Below are 19,130 nucleotides of genomic sequence, written 5' to 3'. Positions count from 1 at the left end.
TTTGCATTGTGAAAGCGCTATACAAATACAGCTGAATAGAAGAGAACTAAATTAAAATGAACCATTTAGGAAATCATATATGCATTGCACAGACTACCAACGGTTTGATTTCAGCATTGGTCAACCTTAGAGGTTATAGGTATCATATGCATAACCACATTTAGGAAGCAAATTTTCACACACAAAAGGAAGAAAAAAAGAAAAAAAAGGAAGTTGAGCCACAAGCGAGGTTCAAGAACTCAATGTGAACACAATGCACTACACTCAAATAATGTTTATTCAAATGATAAAATAACAGTTAAATCCATCTGACAAACTACGTATACATTCTTTATAAATATACATTAAGCCCTCATATTGAAGATGATAATTATGACATTGCAAGTGAACAGAATGGCAGATTGGACAAAAGTAAGTAAATTATACATTACATCATCATCAAATGCAACAAGAATACCAGCTCTGTTGCTAGATATTAACTATCAGTCCAAAATTACTCCCACTGGCTGTCCGTAGATGCCATTGTCTAAACGACTGACTAGGAAATATAATCTAGACATGAAATGACAGCAAGTAAATGGCATTAACTGAACATAACAGTCTTAAAGTCACACCAGTTCTAATCTATAGAAATTGTCCTAATATATTTTAGTAATCTGGGATATTGCATAATATATTACATTGTATAAGTTAAGCAACATGGTTTTAAAATATCTTCATCTAGATGACAGCTGGAAGTGCTACAGTGTGCCTTTTAAAGTCTGTCCACAGCTCAACGAGGTCTTTGGAAGATGCATTTGGCACGAAATAAATGTCTGAGTGTGAGCATTTTGTTCCCTTGGCATTCCAAAAATACATCTGTTGCGTCATGTTAACGTAGGGATGGCTGATTGCACTCCCAGTCACACTGGGTAGTGATTTTTGAGTATGACATGTAAATGCATTGCTCTCAAATGATCAATAGTAGATTTAATTGCTGATATGAGAAGATGACACAACGAGGACGGCTGATGCTACAGGACTGTAGCTTCTTCCATGGCATTGACCCACCTAGAACAGAACAGATTTTTCACATTATATAATAGAACATAACCAGGGCTTGACATTTACACCTGCCAACCCGCCAAATACGGGTGGATTTTGGCAGTGGTGTATAAAGCAGTCACTCCTACTAGTCACTTTGGCGGGTTCAATATTATATATAATATATACTTGTTTCAGTTATAGTCTTTTAAAAAGCCATCTGCTATAATAAACTAAGTGCAAATGTAGTGTTGTCAAAACTATAAATTTTTCGATACATATTAATACTGAAATATATGAAACGCTTCCAATACTCATTTTCCGCAAAATAGATACGCGATACCAGCTGCGCTTTCTCTCTCTCTCATCTCTCCGACAGTGAGTTGACACACAAACTCGCCTCCCCTCACTCACTGGTTTCATTTGCTCCGGATGAATATTGTCGGTGCTACAGGGCTTTAATTTTGGCGTGGGATTGCGCGTATTGCTCATAATTTTACTCATTCCCGCAGATTTTGTGCTCACACCAAAAGTGCGCAGACATGAAGCCACCTCTCAGTATTAAATTGAGCTCTTTTACGCTGCTTATTGTGCTTAAACAGTCAAATACACACAAAATAATGTTGAAACGTCGGTCTTGGCGAGTATTCACGTAAACACAGTCAGTTATATTTTAAGTGAATGTAAACACTTAAAGAAAATGCATGTGTAACAGTATAATGGATCCGTGCATCAGGTCTTAAAGTGACAGCAGCCTAATATACTTGCTGCCAAATTATGAGATAATATTAAAAATATCTATATGGAAGTTTTTCCCCATGGAAACGATGCTAAATTCTGGCCAGTGAAAATGATGAGTGGCTAGTAACTTTGGAAAACCACTAGCCACAGTGGTTGGTGAGCAAAAAAAGTTAATTCCAAGCTCTGAACATAACATATATATGTTGTATTATTTGTATAATGTTTTAGATAGGCATCTCTTATGCTCAACAAGGCTGTTTTTATTTGATTAAAACAATAAAAACTGATTTGCTGATCAATAAACATTTCTTATTTTTGTCAATGTTGAAAACAGTTGAACTGCTTAATATTTTTGTTGAAAGCATGATATATATATTTTTTTTTCATAAACAGCTAATTCAAAAGAACAGCATTTATCTGAAATAAAATTCTAGTGTAACAACATTTTTGATCAATTTAACTTTTGATCAATTTAATGCATATATAAACATAATACAGTGTTATCATATACATTATATATACTGAATATATATATATATATATATATATATATATATATATATATATATATATATATATATATATATATATATATATAAAAAACAGTCTTATAAATTTGTATATAATGTACTGTGAATGTAATGTGTATGTGTTTTAACCTCTGTGCAGTGTGACTGTCCTGGGCTCTGAAAGTATAGAAGAGAGTGCTTTTGTGGTACAGATGAAACATGCTGCTTTCCTCTTCAACCTCTGACCTCACAGAGAAACCCAATAGAGGAAGGGTCTCGCATGCAACCCTCTCCTTATATAAGACAAAAAGACGAAGGGAGAGATTAGGAACTGCATGTTGCAAGTTAATGTGTGCAAAAACGTGACTGTGTGCATTACCTCAGGCTGTGGATATGTGTAGAGAACTTTATCTTTTAGGAGGAACCACAGGCTTCTCCAACTTCTCTTGCTGTTCTTGCATCTCTGCAGTGTTCCACTCATCACCCCCTCAGACCCTGTCTCCTTGGCAACAACACATGATAATACATTAATGTTTCATATTTCACCCCAAATTCAAAGGAAAATAAACAAAAATGTTTTGCATATAGAAAATAAAGAAAACTTTCATATAAAATTATATATTATTTAAATTAAATGTATTCATAGATCTCATTACAAAACTTGGGTAATGATTTTCATGTATTACAGCAGAGTGTGTTTAACAGTGTTATTTTAGTATTTATAATATTGGCTAATATTTATAGTTTATTTTATTTCACCCTTATTTCAATTAATAAAAATGTTTTAATAGTTTTAGTTTAACTACAATAAACATGTTTCCAAACTGTGAATCCCTAGAGGTTTGTGAGTGAGGCACTGTTCATGAGTTGATGAAAAGCTAATAATATAAATAATGATATTATCTATCTATATTAATAATGTATATATAAAGATAATATATTACAAAGATATATAAAAAGAAATAATTTATTAGTTTACCTGCAGTCATGTAACTATCAATCGATAACAGAAAACTATAAACATGCAAATGTGGTGTTAAATTATTGCAATATTACCATATTTCAGGTAAATATTTTAGATCAAAAGGGTTCGCTGACAAAAACTAGATGAATTCCTGTATTACAGTAACAAGAATGAGATTTGATTTGCATTAAAGTAATAAGAATTGGGACGGGGGGCTTAATTGCCATAAAAATAATGCAATGCCAAAATCTTAAAGGTGCCCTAGAACTTTTTTTAAAAAGATGTAATATAAGTCTAAGGTGTCCCCTGAATGTGTCTGTGAAGTTTCAGCTCAAAATACCCCATAGATTTTTTTTTATTAATTTTTTTAACTGCCTATTTTGGGGCATCATTATAAATGAGCCGATTCAGGGCTACTGGCCCTTTAATTCTCGTGCTCTACGCCCACAGAGCTCGCGCTTGCCTTGAACAGTGCATAAACAAAGTTCAAACAGCTAATATAACCATCAAATGGATCTTTACAAAGTGTTCATCATGCATGCGGCATGCATGCGTCGGATTATGTGAGTATTGTATACTGTTATATTGTTTACATTTGATTCTGAATGAATTTGAGGCTGTGCTCCGTGGCTAACAGCTAATGCTACACTGTTGGAGAGATTTATAAAGAATGAAGTTGTGTTTATGCATTATACAGACTGCAAGTGTTTAATAATGAAAATAACGACGACTCTTGTCTCCGTGAATACAGTAAGAAACGATGTTAACTTTAACCACATTTAACAGTACATTAGCAACATGCTAACGAAACATTTAGAAAGACAATTTACAAATATTCACCTGTGCAGATCCAGACGTTACTGCCTGCCCTTGTCTAATGCCTTTCATAATGTTGGGAACATGGGCTGGCATATGCAAATATTGGGGCGTACACCCCAACTGTTACATAACAGTCGGTGTTATGTTGAGATTTGCCTGTTCTTCGGAGGTCTTTTAAACAAATGAGATTTATATAAGGAGGAGGAAACAATGGAGTTTGAGACTCACTGTATGTCATTTCCATGTACTGAACTCTTGTTATTTGACTATGCCAAGATAAATTCAATTTTTCATTCAAGGGCACCTTTAATGGTCTTAAAATAATATTTAATTTTCTTTATGCATGTATGTATATACTGTATATGTATGGTCCTTTTGATTTTGGGGTGAAATAGGTATATTTAATTATGAGATTCACCTTCAAGAGCTGCAAGGCAAAAGGTCATAAGTGCAGATCCCTTTTAATAGCACTTACGCTCCTTCAGCTCCAAACTCAAGATGCACTGCATTAAAGATGTTCTTAGCAGGCACTTTCTTACTATCTTAGTGACTTACTACATGACAAATGACTACTGAGAACAGCATAACCATGCAATTTATACAGTAGATGTAAAAAAAAATAAAAATAAATCAATGTTGTAATCAAAAACTGTAGATTTATTACATTAGATCAGAGTGAAACGTGATCTACTGAGAGCACAAAGAAATATTTAGGTATTTTTTAGATATAGATATTAATCCAGAGGTTATGAGATACCTGGTTGAAAGACATCTGGCCTTTGCGGCTCTTCCACAGACTTGATGGATGAATGTTTTGGAAGACAGCAGAGAGCGGTCGACTGGAGCTCTCCGTTATTGTGGCAACATCTCTCAAACAGATGCACAAACATATGAGAGTCAAGCATAACTAGGTATAATTAATAAAACTAATAATTAATCAAAGATATTGTGGTTGTACCATTCTTACGCAGCTCAGTGTAACAATGATCACACACTTTGGCACGTCTGTTCTTCATGTATTTGAGGGGGAATTTGTTCCTGCAACAATCTCTGCAAACAACCTACAAGTAAGATAAGATAAGAAACCAGAATTGACAGAGCTTTTAAGTGGTACTCTATGTAAGTATGATGCACTTTAGACATTCTACTAAGAATAATTAATTAAAATGTCAGCTAACTCTCATTAGAGTATTAGTAGACTGTCTGCTTAATATCTGCTAACACTTTTATTTTGATGATCTCCCAAACAGACATTCTACTGACTATAAGTATCTTTGCAACTACATGTCAACATCTAATTACCCGAACCCTAACAACTAACCTAACAGTCTACTAATACTCTAATGAGAATTAGTTGACATGCAGTGGCAAAGTTACTTACAGTTAGTACAATGTCTAAAATGGACAAAAAAAAAAAAAAAACATCTATATAAAAAAACCTAAGTATGTTTCTCTGTATGCATTTGTACCTTGCCACAGGCATGGCAGTGATGTCGTCTGTTTGTGAGGCTGAAATGTGAGGGACAGTTCATGCAAACAGTCACCTGGGAAACAGACAACAGGGGAGGAGCATTCTCACCGAGACACATCTCTGGACCCTCCACTAACTAAAACACAAGACACATTCAAAGAAAATGTCAATTCTTTCAGGTGCCACGTTGACATTTTAACACACTGTACAGTATATACAGCTTCCTCACCTCAAAACAGCCCACTAGGTCTCCTGATGCTGGGCCAAGATCCACCAATGTCCGATTCAGTGTAACAAACCAACTGTCCCGTTCGATGCAGGAGCTGCACACAGGAACACATGCATCAGTCACGCTGCACACATACATATGCATGCTTGGGCGAGTAAGTTTGTTTATGTCACTTGCCTGGCAGACAAAGTGATGCTTATATCTTTTACTTCTATCTTCAGTGCACTTTGAGAGTTCTCTATAGGTGGCTTGCTGATCTGAAAGACAAAAGTGAGAAATGTTTAATAATTATCATTCATTCCCTGTCTATGGTTCAGATAATTTATGGAGCTCAAAAGTATTCAAAGAATTGGTAATTAAGATTCTATAAGAGGAAAGGCCAAAATAAGAGAAGGAAGATATAAAAACAATAAATAAATAAAATGTATATGAACATTTCAAACATTTTCAAATGTATAATAAATGCAAACTAGAATAAGATAAAGAGAACCATGTTTCATGCATTTCATTTTCTTATAAGTTTATTCTCTTTTGTGTTATGCATTTTTCCATATTTTTAGTTCTGTATTCTCATCTTATTTTCTTGTAAGCATTTTTATACTATTATATAATAAAATAATACATACATACTTATAACCAGCATTATTTTAGTACTATTTATATGCTATTGTAGTATTTATTAACATTTTGAATAAGCTTTTATTTTTCACTTTTTTTTTAGTTTTCATTTAATTTGATGTTAAATTTTAAGAATTTTGTTTTAGGAAATTTTAAATTTTAAGAAAAATGTCATTTTATTTGTTTTATTCAATTTCTATTTAGCTTTAATTTATATTTCAGTTTTATTTCAATTAAAGGTGCCCTAGAATTAAAAATTGAATTTACCTTGGCATAGTTAAATAACAAGAGTTCAGTACATGGAAATGGCATACAGTAAGTTTCAAACTCCATCGTTTCCTCCTTCTTATATAAATCTCATTTGTTTAAAAGACCTCCGAAGAACAGGCGAATCTCAACATAACACCAACTGTTATGTAACAGTCGGGGTGTACGACATGTTTTATTACCTTTCTGGACATGGACAGTCCACCGTACCTACACTTTCAATGGAGGGACAGAAAGCTGTCGGACTAAATCTAAAATATCTTAAACTGTGTTCCGAAGATGAACGGGGGTCTTACGGGTTTGGAACGACATGAGGGTGAGTCATTAATGACATAATTTTCATTTTTGGGTGAACTAACCCTTTAAAGGGGCCACAGCATGAATCGGCGCATTTCTAATTATGCCCCATAATAGGCAGTTAAAAAAATTAATTAAAAAAAATCTATGGGGTATTTTGAGCTCAAACTTCACAGACACATTCAGGGGACACCTTAGACTTATATTACATCTTGTAAAAAAACGTTCGATGGCACCTTTAATGAAAACAATTTTTAATAGTTTTAGTTAAAAATAACAACACTGCTTATAATTGGCATCTTGAGCACTTAATATGCTGCACTGGTGTTATGTCTATGAAATAAAATGATTTCCAAAAACCATTATGCATGAATAAACAGTAGAAGTTTCCATGAATGTAGTCAGTCCTACCTCCATCCCTGCCAATGGTAATCTGTTGATGAGTCTGTATTTGCCATCTTGCTGAGGATATGTGTAAAGCATTATGTCATTCATCTGAAAACATAAAACGTTAAGGCTTAGAAATACATAACATTCACAACATACATGTAACATACAAGCATTTGCTTTGGTCGCAGTAACATATGTTCACCACAAGGGAGCACTATGAGGTTGTTTTGATCACAAGTTGCTTTGCCGCATCACTGTTCTGTCAGTCAGTGATTACAGGCAGTGTGTTTGTATTTAAGCAGCTGGTTTCAGACCAGCTTCCAAGGCATGTTAACAAATTCAAACATGCATTCAGGTTGTGATATAACTGTGAATATTCACTGACTAGAATACTTGCTGTATTTCTCTGTGAAATAGAACCATTAATCATCAATTACTCAGTCTGACACCATTTTTATTCTTTCCAACAACTGCCAAATCATGTGCACAGGATTGCTGGTTATCATAGGCAGTGAAGAAAACAACTATACTGCTAAACACAACCTAAATTCCTCTTTGTAGACAGGATGTTGGACACAGACGTGCCTTCTAACCATCAGATACTATCCGATAAGGCAGCATATTTTGTCTTCTGAAATGTTAATCAATGGTGCATAAGAAACTACGAAATGCCACAGACTGTCTCCTGCATCAAGCAATAAAACATGAGGGATATTTGAGTTCAGCACTCTGGGGGCCACGTGCCCGTCTCACCGCATGACTGTCTGTCTGGCTTAAAAGTCTACAGTATTTCTGACAGCCCATCTCACATCCATCCTGTCACCCTCTGTTCTGTTATCTTAATAGATCGCTCTGTCCCCGTTCCCACAGACTTATTCTAGGGTGAGAGCAGCAGGGCAAAAACAATAGCACATGTAGACATAAACACAACACAGGACAACATCCTGCCAGGAAACTCTAAAAACAAGTAAAATAGCTCACAAACACAAAGGAGAGACACTAGAGACTATACAGAAAGCAAGCAACTGTGTCTCTTGTGTGCTCAACACTCAAAGTCTCATCTAAGCAAATAAAAGTGATATATAAAACTGACAAAACTTTTCTGGTGCAAAATTTACAAGAAAATTTGTATAATTGATAATAGTGTTGCAAAAATATTGTGGGTAAAATCAAATCAAATTAAATCACATACCAAGAAAAGATGACGTGGCTGTTTGCACTTTCTGCTGACTTTCATCAGGGTGCCCTCTTTCACAAACACCTAGGGCAAAGATACAGACAGACAACCTTACTCACCATTACAGCATAAAAATAAAATAAACCAACAAAATTTGATTGGATAAGTGGTATAAGGTGTTATGTGATCAGTAAGCCATTGAATTTCTCACTCTCCCAGGCTGTAGGAGATCCGTCAGACCCAGAACACTGTGTTCAATGTGGACCAAACGCAGGAGATCCGCCTGATAGAGAGGGATGAAAAAAAATGTAAAATTCCCTTACATGTCACAATGGCGTCATAAACACTTATGGCCTTGGTTCCACACACATATAACCTTATCTAGACTCTCTACAAGCACATTAGGCCAACACACACATACTCACTCCATTCTTAAGGCTGTCGTTGGCACGATAAGCAATATCTGAGACCACAACCAAAGCATCTGAGGGGCAAAAGAATAATAAGTTGACAGGGACAGATGTAATATTTGAATATATGGACATTTTCATATATATAATTTGGGGGTGACATATATGATATTTATTGACATTTTTTTGTAAATAGATTTGGATATACAGCTGAATATATTTTAAATTACCTATATTCATTCATTACTGAATATATAAAAACATTTCCTAAAACTGCATATACAATTATTTACGGAAGAGGATTAGGGCCAAGCAATAATAAAAAAATAAAACCATCGAGAAAAAGGTCGTTAAATTACGAGAACAAATTCGTTAAATTACGAGAAAAATGTCGTTAAATTTCGAGAAAAAAGTCGAGATAAACTGTTGAGAATAAACTCATTAAATTATGAGAATAAACTCATTAAATTATGAGAATAAAGTCATTAAATTACGAGAAAAAGGTTGTTAAATTATGAGAACAAATTCGTAATTTAACTACTTTTTTCTCATAATTTAATGAGTTTATTCTCAACATTTTATCTCGACTTTTTTCTCGAAATTTAACGACATTTTTCTCGTAATTTAACGAATTTGTTCTCGTAATTTAACGAGTTTTTTCTCGTAATTTAATGACTTTATTCTCAACATTTTATCTCGATATTTTTCTCTAAATTTAACGAGTTTTTTCTCGTAATTTAACGAGTTTATTCTCAACATTTTATTTCGACTTTTTTCTCGAAATTTAACGATTTTTTTCTCAAAATTTAACAACTTTAATCTCGAGATGGTTTTATTTTTTTATTATTGCTTGGGCCTAATCCTCTTCTGTAATTATTACACAATCATTATAAAAATGTTTAAAATAAATGTATATTAAGCATACTATGTCACACTGCAGAACATAACAGTACACCTCCCTTACTAACAGATACTCAATTATAGCAGCAGTTCGTTAATAAATGATCATCATATATAAATAATGCAGAAAGGCTTGTTTAAGAAGATGGATAAAAATGCATGATGGGGTCAAAGGTCATTTTGTGAAACTATCTTAAAGATCTGAGATTTGCTGTTGCTCAAGTAAATCAATTATACACACTGAGAGATAAGACCAAAGGTTTCCATTGTGATTGAAAACATGCCAAGATAAGAATCAAACATCAATTTCTTAAAATTGATGAAAACTAAATTAGGAAACAAAATGGCTTCCTGAGTAATGCTGCTAATTACCTTGTGTATTTTCAAACTCTATAGAGTCTGGTGAGAGGTTATTCAGGTAGTCTGTTAGAAAAAACAAATATAAAGCAACATTAAATGTCTTGGTATAAAAATTGAACAAAATCACATATTATTCGTTTAAAACATTATGGATTTTTATCACAGAAACAAGCATATTTAGACGTCACCTGTAAGCAGCATACGGTACTGTAGGATGCGCACAATGACCTGCAGCAACTGCTTTTTCAGGGTCACTGCATCTAGTAGCTGAGATATAAAACATGCTATGTAATATGAAAAATATACAAATACATGCCATCTGAGTAAATAAACACACAAAACATTCAAATGTAATCATACAGTACAAAACACAGAAATTAGTTTGAACAGCTATACTAAACAATTTGGCTGGTTGATGGATATGCATAATAAGCATAGATTTTATTTTGATAGTGTTGTCAATCAATGAAAAAAATCCCTTACTGTGCTTTGTATGTGTTCCAGATAATTCAATTTTTCATCATAATGACTGATGTAGGAAGAGAAAATGGAAAACTCTTTCTTCTTTGCCAGGATGATTTCAGCAATACCTTCATTCTGATCCCTGATGAGTGGAGTGAAATGTACAAAACAGATGAAACGATGACAGATGGATATCATTTGGGGATGATAAACAGTTTAAGGTAGCATATGCACATGCATGTGTGTGGTGTGGGTGAGAGAGTCTTACCATTCTTTTAAGCGGGTCTCCAGTAATGTGTGGATATTTTGGTGGAGAGTACAAATATCAGGTACCTCTGTCCACACTGTCATCAGCCTCTCATCGGCTTCAACTGACTATTGTGTGAAAGAGAAAAAATAAAAGAAAGGGCATTTCATTAGTGCATATTGAAGATGCACTCGATCACTATTTTTCATGATCAAATCAACATATTTTCACCTGAAAACCTCAGGCAAACAAACATACAATGTCATAAATGAATATGACCCACCTCACATAGAAGTTGTAAAGTCTTAACATGCCTTAAATGAAGAAAAAAAGAGGCATGTTGATAATAATATTGTATTTCTATTCAATTGTTTTTCAATTTTGAAAGTTTGTGTGTCACTCTACTCGTACACTTGAGATGTTTTTTTTTTTCATGACTTACTGGGCCTCGCTATCCAGAAGCTCTTTGGCACAATAGAAAGCCCTGGAGCAGTTGACAGTCTGAAATAAAATGACAGTTGAGTTACAATAAATTGAAACAAAAGCAAGCAAGACATAGAGAAACACTCATAAGCTCACCAGTTTGTCAGATGCCTTTGTCTTTTTCTCTTGTGTACAAGCCACACCCACAGACACGCCCACTGTTCCATCCACCCTCACATTAGGAGAACAGAAAGTATAGAGGCTAAATAACAGAAAAATCATGAAAGTTAAAAAAAAAAAACAAAAAAAACATTTAAAGTACTTAGTTATGCAATCATGCAACATTTGGATTTGTTTTTTTTTTTATTGGACAATAAACACTGTCAGCAATGTCTTTATGACTGTAAATATGAAGATGTATGACCTGATGTCATGCTAGAGGACTTAAAGGGTTAGTTCACCCAAAAATGAAATTTCTGTCATTAAGTACTCACCCTCAAGCCGTTTCAAACCCGTAAGACCTTCGTTTATCTTTGGAACACAAATTAAGATATTTTTGATGAAATCCAAGGTTGTTTTTTTTTTTTTTTTCGACAATAGAAAGCAATGTAATTGCCATAATTCAAGGTCCAGAAAAGTAGTAAAGACATTGTTAAAATAGTCAATAGTCTCTACTATGTCAGACTCGTATGCATTTGATACAGTGAACGGAGTTCAACGTTGTTTACGTCCAAATGCCAGCCAAGTATATATTTTTTTTTTTTTTGCCAGTGTCAGCATCACACACATGCAGCGTTGTGTTCACATAAACAGCTCAACCAATACTGAGTCAGCGCTTGAACGAAAACACGGAAGCACTGAACTGCGTTTAAAGGTGCCCTAGAACTTTTTGTTAAAAAAAGAATGTGTCTGTGAAGTTTCAGCTCAAAATAACCCATAGATTTTTTTTGATTCATTTTTTTAACTGCCTATTTTGGGGCATCATTATAAATGAGCCGATTCAGGGCTACTGGCCCTTTAATTCTTGTGCTCTCCGCCCAAAGAGCTCGCGCTTGCCTTGAACAGTGCATAAAGTTTACACAGCTAATATAACCATCAAATGGATCTTTACAAAGTGTTAGTCATGCATGCGGCATGCATGCGTCGGATTATGTGAGTATTGTATACTGTTATATTGTTTACATTTGATTCTGAATGAATTTGAGGCTGTGCTCCGTGGCTAACGGCTAATGCTACACTGTTGGAGAGATTTATAAAGAATGAAGTTGTGTTTATGAATTATACAGACTGCAAGTGTTTAATAATGAAAATAGCGACGGCTCTTGTCTCCGTGAATACAGTAAGAAACGATGGTAACTTTAATCATATTTAACAGTACATTAGCAACATGCTAACGAAACATTTAGAAAGGCAATTTACAAATATCACTAAAAATATCATGATATCATGGATCATGTCAGTTATTATTGCTCCATCTGCCATTTTTCGCTATTGTTCTTGCTTACCTAGCCTGTTGATTCACCTGTACAGATCCAGACGTTAATACTGGCTGCCCTTGTGTAATGCCTTTCATAATGTTGGGAACATGGGCTGGCATATGCAAATATTGGGGGCGTACACCCCGACTGTTACGTAACAGTCGGTGTTATGTTGAGATTCGCCTGTTTTTCTGAGGTCTTTTAAACAAATGAGATTTATATAAGAAGGAGGAAACAATGGAGTTTGAGGCTCACTGTATGTCATTTCCATGTACTGAACTCTTGTTATTTGACTATGCCAAGATAAATTCAATTTTTTATTCGAGGGCACCTTTAATGCGTCAAATATGTACGAGTCTGAAAGGGTAGAGAAGAAATTGTTGAATAAAGTCGTTATTTTTGTTTTGTTTTTGTGCACAAAAAGTATTCTCGTCACTTCATAACATTAAGGTTGAACCACTGCAGTCACACTGACTATTTTATCAATGTCTTTAGTACCATTCTGTACCTTAAATGATGGCAATTACGTTGCTTTCTATTGGGGATAAAAAAGCCTCTTGGATTTCATCAAAAATATCTTAATTTGTGTTCCGAAGATGAACGAAGGCCTTACGGGTTGAGGGCGACATGAGGGCGAGTACTTATTTCATTTTTGGGTGAACTAACCCTTTAAATAAGCAAATGATTGTCACATGACACATTTGATTAATCATTGTGTTTACTTACTATTATTTTCAGACAACTTTTTTTCTGATGCAGCTTTTGTATTAGGTTTTGTAATATAATCAGGTCAGTTAAATGCATAAAGATTAAAAGCTTTGCAAAATTGTCTAATAATATAAAACAAACAGGATCGCATTGTATAATTAGATTACCAAAAGATTTATCATGTTAATTTGCCTTAGCTTATGTTAACATCTAACAATATATATCAGTATATAACACATTGCTTATGATCCCAACAAGATGAAAATTTTTATGGTGTTTATGGTGTCTAGTTTCTCAAAATTGAAGGAAAAAACCCCCATTGTTTTCACAACTGTATTGAAATTAATCCTGAGCTTCATATTAATAATATAAAATATAATTAAACACTATATTAATCTATAAACTATTGTACCTATCCGTCTCTTGCTCAGATGACTGACTTTTGCTCTGGAAGCCAGGCAGACTGCTCATATCCACATAGCCATCAGTATCATTGGTTGAACTCTGATTTCGTTGACTCTGAATGACGGGATTCAGGAGGCGAATCTGCACATTCTCATAGTGAGAAGCAGCATTTTGAACATTCTCGTATTCCGACGAGTCGGTATTGGGAGATGAAAAAGATCGAGGTTTGGAAAGGGGAAGGGACTCAAAGAGAGAGCCTGGCTCAATAGAAAAGGTGCTAGAAGTCAAATCATTATTAAGAGTGAAGTTCAGTCCCTGTTTTTGTCTATTCTTTTGGAAGAGAAAGGAAGAGGGAGACACAGGTGGTGTGCAATCTGGAGTGCTCTGCAAATCCAGGCTGCCCATGTTATGCCTGATAAAATCCAAGCGTTTATATGATGCTTGTGGACTTGACTCGGACGAGGACCTGGAGGAGATCGAACGAGTATCCATCACACTTTTCCGATCTGATTTCCTAAGGAATCGTAACGGCAGAAGATATCGTTTAAACCCGAAATCAGGCTTCTTGCAAGAAGCGGAGATTTCGTTTGGGAGGGATGGAGAACTTTTTCTGATTGGGCGCTTTGTGATGGATGCCAGTTCAAAAGGCGGTGGAATATCCACTCTTGTAACTTTAGCTAAGTTTGAGGTGCCTTGTGAAAGACATCCTAATGAACCAGTCAGCGCAGGTCTACTATCTCCAAGGAAACACTGATCTGTATAGAATGAGCGTGGGTGTAGCAAAAGTCGCCCATTTCCTGGTGCGGGGCTAGTCATTAGGTCAACTCTCGTACTGGGGGTTTCCACAGATATAGAGCGAGTCATAAAGTACTTCCTGTTCTGAAGGAAGTCTTTGGCTTGGACTTTTGGCTCTGTCTCTTCATACACATGATCTGCTGCGAGTTCTTTTCCATCAGATATACTCAAGTGGTCACTTGCAACTTCTTTTTCTTCTCCAATGCTCTCTTCATCTTGATTATGTTGTAAACTTTGGCCTTGGGTTTCAGGTTGCTGTTGAACAAGCGAAAGGGCACTCATGACATCGAAATTTAGTGAGGCAGACACGGCTTCATCATGATCAGCCACATATTTGCTACAGTAGTTTTGATTTGCATCTGCTACATCACCATCTGAGACACCATCAGAGCCTGAAACACTAAATGGCTGAGAAGAAGAAGAATTTGAAAAAGAAATCTGATCGGACTCAAGGAGAGTTTCACCTCCACTGTTTGATGAGGGACAGTCTGGAGAGTCAATAGCTGAGAGATTCTGAGAAGCACTTTTGTCTGACAAATAATTGTTTCCTTTTTCCTCCATTTTCTCTTTTCCCACCTGCATTTCTTCATCCTCTTCCTCAATGGAAGTTGAAGACAAATCAGAGCTGTTCGATCCATCCTCAGTGATAAGCATCATAATATCTCCACTGACATTGTCCTCTGTTTCTGTTATTTGAAGAGGTTCTGTTTGTTCAAAGAGATCACACTCAGAAAGTCCATCTTTGTCTGCTAACGCCTCGCCTGCATCACAAATATCTGGGAACAACCCATCTATGTCTTCTTCACTTGAAAACATTCTGCCTGGGATTATACCATCTGGGTAAAATTCTTCAACGAAAGTTTTACTGGTGCAAATTTTGTCATACAGTATTCTGTCTCTGTGTGTTATGCATCCATAAACTGTATTAGAAGCCATTTGAACATCACTAAAACTTTCATGCGAAGTTGATACACCATTTTTAGTCAGTCCCCAAGCTATCTTCCCTACGTCCTCTACTTGTATCTGCTCTGCTGACACATTATCATCCACCTCTTTTTTACTGCATGAATCAGAAAGAAGGTCCATTGACTCTTCCTCATCCTCTGACTTAGATGTCTCACTTTCTTCTAAACCCTCCACCAGATCTAAATCTATTCCCTGTGCTAACTCATCACCGCATCCTAACTCATCCCCCTGTTCCAGAATAACATCCGGTTCTGTCTCATCTGTTTGTACTGTCTTTTCCATACATATAGTTTTTTCTGTCTTCCTCTCTTGTGACCCCTCCTGTTCCAGTAATATTTTTCTATGCATTTCTGTCATACACTCTCTTGAATTTGGAGGCCTTAGGCGTTTGTTAGTGTGGAGTGGCAAGTACATATTGAAGTTTGAACTGAGATGATGCTGGAGATATTTTCTAGGTTTGGATTCAATTTTTGGTTTGGGTTCTTGATTATCACAGTACTCTTCAGGAATAGGTGGTTGATGTTGCATCTTGAAGAGAGGCTCAGCCTGGAAGTGTCCTTTGGGGTCCAGGGGGTGCTCCTGAAACTCTAAAACACAATATGTAATAAGTAACATTACTGCAAAGTAAACATATTAACAATTCAGGGCAGTTCCTTTTGCTTTATGCATTAGGATTTTCTATAGTAGAATGAGCAAAATATAGAATAATAAGATGTAGAGCAAAAAAAAGAAGAAAGAAATTCACACATCAAATTCTATGATACACACAATTGTCTTAACATTAAAAGGTGTTAAAAAGGGGTTCATTTTCATTTAAACTTGACAGATTTGAACGTTTTGCTGTATTTAATATTTTGCATACACTTTTTATCATGTGTTCCATGTTTATTTCTGCTTTTTTAAATGTTAGGTATATATATTTTTATTTTTACCCTTGTCACAGACCCAAACTTTTAATGATAAACTATGAAAATACATCATAAAAATGAATTATGATCTACACAAAGAGTGAAATAAACCATTTAAATATGTATCATATGATTAAAATAATTAACTACAAGATGCTTCACAGTATACTATAATGGAAATTTCACTTCATATAAATACTTCCACAGGACCAAAAGTGCCCATAGCGTAAGAAACATTCTCATAATAAGAAAAATTTGAATATGTTATTTTACAAGACAGTGCTGGCATTTTGAATTAGCAAATACCATAGTGTATTTCGTACATGTTCTACTTGAGGACCAACCTGAACATTTACAAATAATTAAATATCTAACCAGTCAGCAACTGTAAATTACTCCATACAGCATCATACAATGAGGCAAATTTCTTTTCACAAAAATGTCGAAAAGTGAGCTACTCTAAACGTAATATCCTACTATTTCACGTACTTTCAGACATTTAAATCTTCCCACAGACACATATATTCCTCGTTTCGTAATTTATCAGCCTACTTAGTTGCCACATTATCGTGTTAAAAACTCACCTGCGCTCATTGTCGAACATCATCTAGTCTCTGAGGCACGGCAATAACGAGTCAAATCCATTTGAACACAATGAAATCGTAATCATAGAATTTACACGGGATTATAACACGAGATTATACATCAACTACTGCATTCTCTTACTTCATTTTGCATTATAACAGCAGTACAGGTCTGGACAGCAGGCGCTCAGCACGAGTGCGCGTGTACACGCACTCACGGACGAGACTTCGCCTTTACTTCCTGAGGAAAGGGCGTCGAGACAAAAAGAAAACAGACTTTTTAAATTAAGAAAATTATATTTATATATATATTTTAATATGATATTGTAGAATTTTGACCATCTAGTTTCTTCAGGAGCACAGAGATCTGAGGAAGAAAAAAAATATTTTTCTCTATATCTCACAACATTAAATGAATAATAAAAAAAAATATCTAAAAAGTTAAATACCTCAAATTATATAAATACCTCAAAGTTATTTGAGGGCAGTAAATGGCCTTCAGAGGTTTGCATTGCAGGAAATTCCTCTCTTATCCTGCATAACCTTCCTTAACAACTGACACACAAAGTGCAGGCAATATGTGGAGTATATAATGAGCATATTACCACTTTTGGGATATTCATAGTAACAATGGAAAAAAACAGTCATACACAAGCATTCATGATGCACCACCTGTGTCCCCTCCTAAAAAAAACAACAAATGTGAGCATTAATCTGGGTTTGACATTCAGATTAGAACAGTAAAGTAAATGCAGAAAAAAAAGATAAGGATTAGATAACATCTCGTATAAATCTCTTACACTAATAATGTCAAGATCAGTCACAGGTTAAATCCAAATAGTTCACATGTCAGTGTGTGTTTATAATGGCAAAAATGGCTAAGTAAAGTGAAGCTATAGAACTGAAAAAAGGTCTAGAATCATCAGTCTGTAACTGTTAACTTCAGCTGCAACATCTGAAGTGGCCAATGAATTGATACAGGAGTAAAATTGGCAGCTGTTATTTTTACATGTATGATTAATAGTAGGAAGTCATTTCTATAGGCTTAAATAAGGCCATGACCTTTTTCCAACATCTCTACAGAAATATGCTTCCTTCCTCAAACTTCTTTAGCCTGAGTTCAGTCTGGGTTAGTATGAGCATTTAATTCTCCAGTTCAAGAGAAGAGTGAAGGAGATAGAAAAAAAAAGAAAGAAAAAATATATATATTTAATTACTTTAAACCTAAGACTTCTATCTAATGTTATCATACTACCTGTTATCACTACCTGTTTTCATCTTTATTGCAGGATGAAATGTTTTATCTGTTTATTTGTTCCAGATTTTTGTGACACCACGACAACAAAAGTTTCACAAAACTTGGGATAAACTAGAAAAAAGGATAGTGTATTACGTTGTGTTAAGAGTTGCATGCACTACATAATACACTGGATCACAACATGCATGTTTATGCCTTTCATTCCATCTACAATATCATATTCAGATCTCCAGGATGCTACTTTTGGAATCGCAATGGCAACTAAACAAAGGTAGAGAAGATTAATGATATCCTCTTCTCCACTACACTCACTGCCCACATAAATAACCATAGTTAAGGCACATTTCTTATCCTTGATTCATACTACCGCACTCACAAAGGCTCATTACCTTCACAGTGTCGTAGTTAGTCATAACTGTGATTCTGGGGTTTTCATTCACATTGCAGTCAAAGGAAACGTTGGAAAATTAGGGTGATCTCACTGGCAGTTCGCTAACCTGCTGTAGACAAATGTTAAACACACAATCACATACAATGACATAGATGTGCACACAAAGACACACTAATGGTGAGACAAACACACTGACAAGAAATCACTGTTCATCGTTTGAACAAAGAAGGGAAAAAACACCCTGAACACTCCACCCTTTCCAGTTCAAGCAGGAAATGCTGAGCATGATAAAGTAGGTTGAGGGTTTATCAAGGATTCTGTGTTATCTGA

General features: G+C 35.1%; 1 protein-coding gene across 5 annotated transcripts; it reads right to left on the bottom strand.

Annotated features, from left to right (window-relative positions):
- Positions 1 to 259: 259 nt before the first annotated feature.
- Positions 260 to 18,232, bottom strand: LOC125273747 (FYVE, RhoGEF and PH domain-containing protein 5). 5 transcript variants are annotated; one of them, XM_048199392.1, is made up of 23 exons: positions 17,619 to 18,232; positions 17,491 to 17,518; positions 17,152 to 17,392; positions 13,906 to 16,246; positions 11,464 to 11,569; positions 11,327 to 11,385; positions 11,168 to 11,198; positions 10,906 to 11,012; positions 10,659 to 10,779; positions 10,364 to 10,442; positions 10,188 to 10,238; positions 8,931 to 8,989; positions 8,717 to 8,788; positions 8,521 to 8,589; positions 7,350 to 7,433; positions 5,934 to 6,013; positions 5,757 to 5,850; positions 5,526 to 5,663; positions 5,015 to 5,117; positions 4,814 to 4,923; positions 2,653 to 2,772; positions 2,424 to 2,566; positions 260 to 1,050 (listed from the first exon to the last, which is right to left on the bottom strand). In XM_048199392.1, the coding sequence occupies exons 3-23, from the start codon at positions 17,159 to 17,161 to the stop codon at positions 1,014 to 1,016; spliced, it is 4,014 nt and encodes a 1,337-aa protein (XP_048055349.1). In that variant the 5' UTR covers positions 17,162 to 17,392; positions 17,491 to 17,518; positions 17,619 to 18,232; the 3' UTR covers positions 260 to 1,013. The 5 variants fall into 5 exon arrangements, with proteins under 5 accessions (XP_048055349.1, XP_048055350.1, XP_048055347.1 ...); XM_048199393.1 differs by having other exon boundaries at positions 2,653 to 2,775; positions 17,294 to 17,392; positions 17,619 to 17,871; XM_048199390.1 differs by having other exon boundaries at positions 2,653 to 2,775; positions 17,619 to 17,870.
- Between the last annotated feature and the right edge of the window lie 898 nt (positions 18,233 to 19,130).

The sequence above is a fragment of the Megalobrama amblycephala genome, linkage group LG8 (assembly GCF_018812025.1).
Source record: "Megalobrama amblycephala isolate DHTTF-2021 linkage group LG8, ASM1881202v1, whole genome shotgun sequence".
Taxonomy (NCBI): domain Eukaryota; kingdom Metazoa; phylum Chordata; class Actinopteri; order Cypriniformes; family Xenocyprididae; genus Megalobrama; species Megalobrama amblycephala.
The sequence above is the reverse complement of the archived record's forward strand: the minus strand, read 5'-3'. Positions and strand labels throughout refer to the sequence as shown.

Excerpts from the sequence above, each read along its gene's own strand:
- LOC125273747 (XM_048199390.1), bottom strand. Across the intron at positions 11,386-11,463 it reads CAAAGGCATCTGACAAACTG|ACTGTCAACTGCTCCAGGGC; the intron begins GTGAGCTTATGA and ends ATTTTATTTCAG. Across the intron at positions 2,776-4,813 it reads GCCAGATGTCTTTCAACCAG|GAGACAGGGTCTGAGGGGGT; the intron begins GTATCTCATAAC and ends GTTGTTGCCAAG.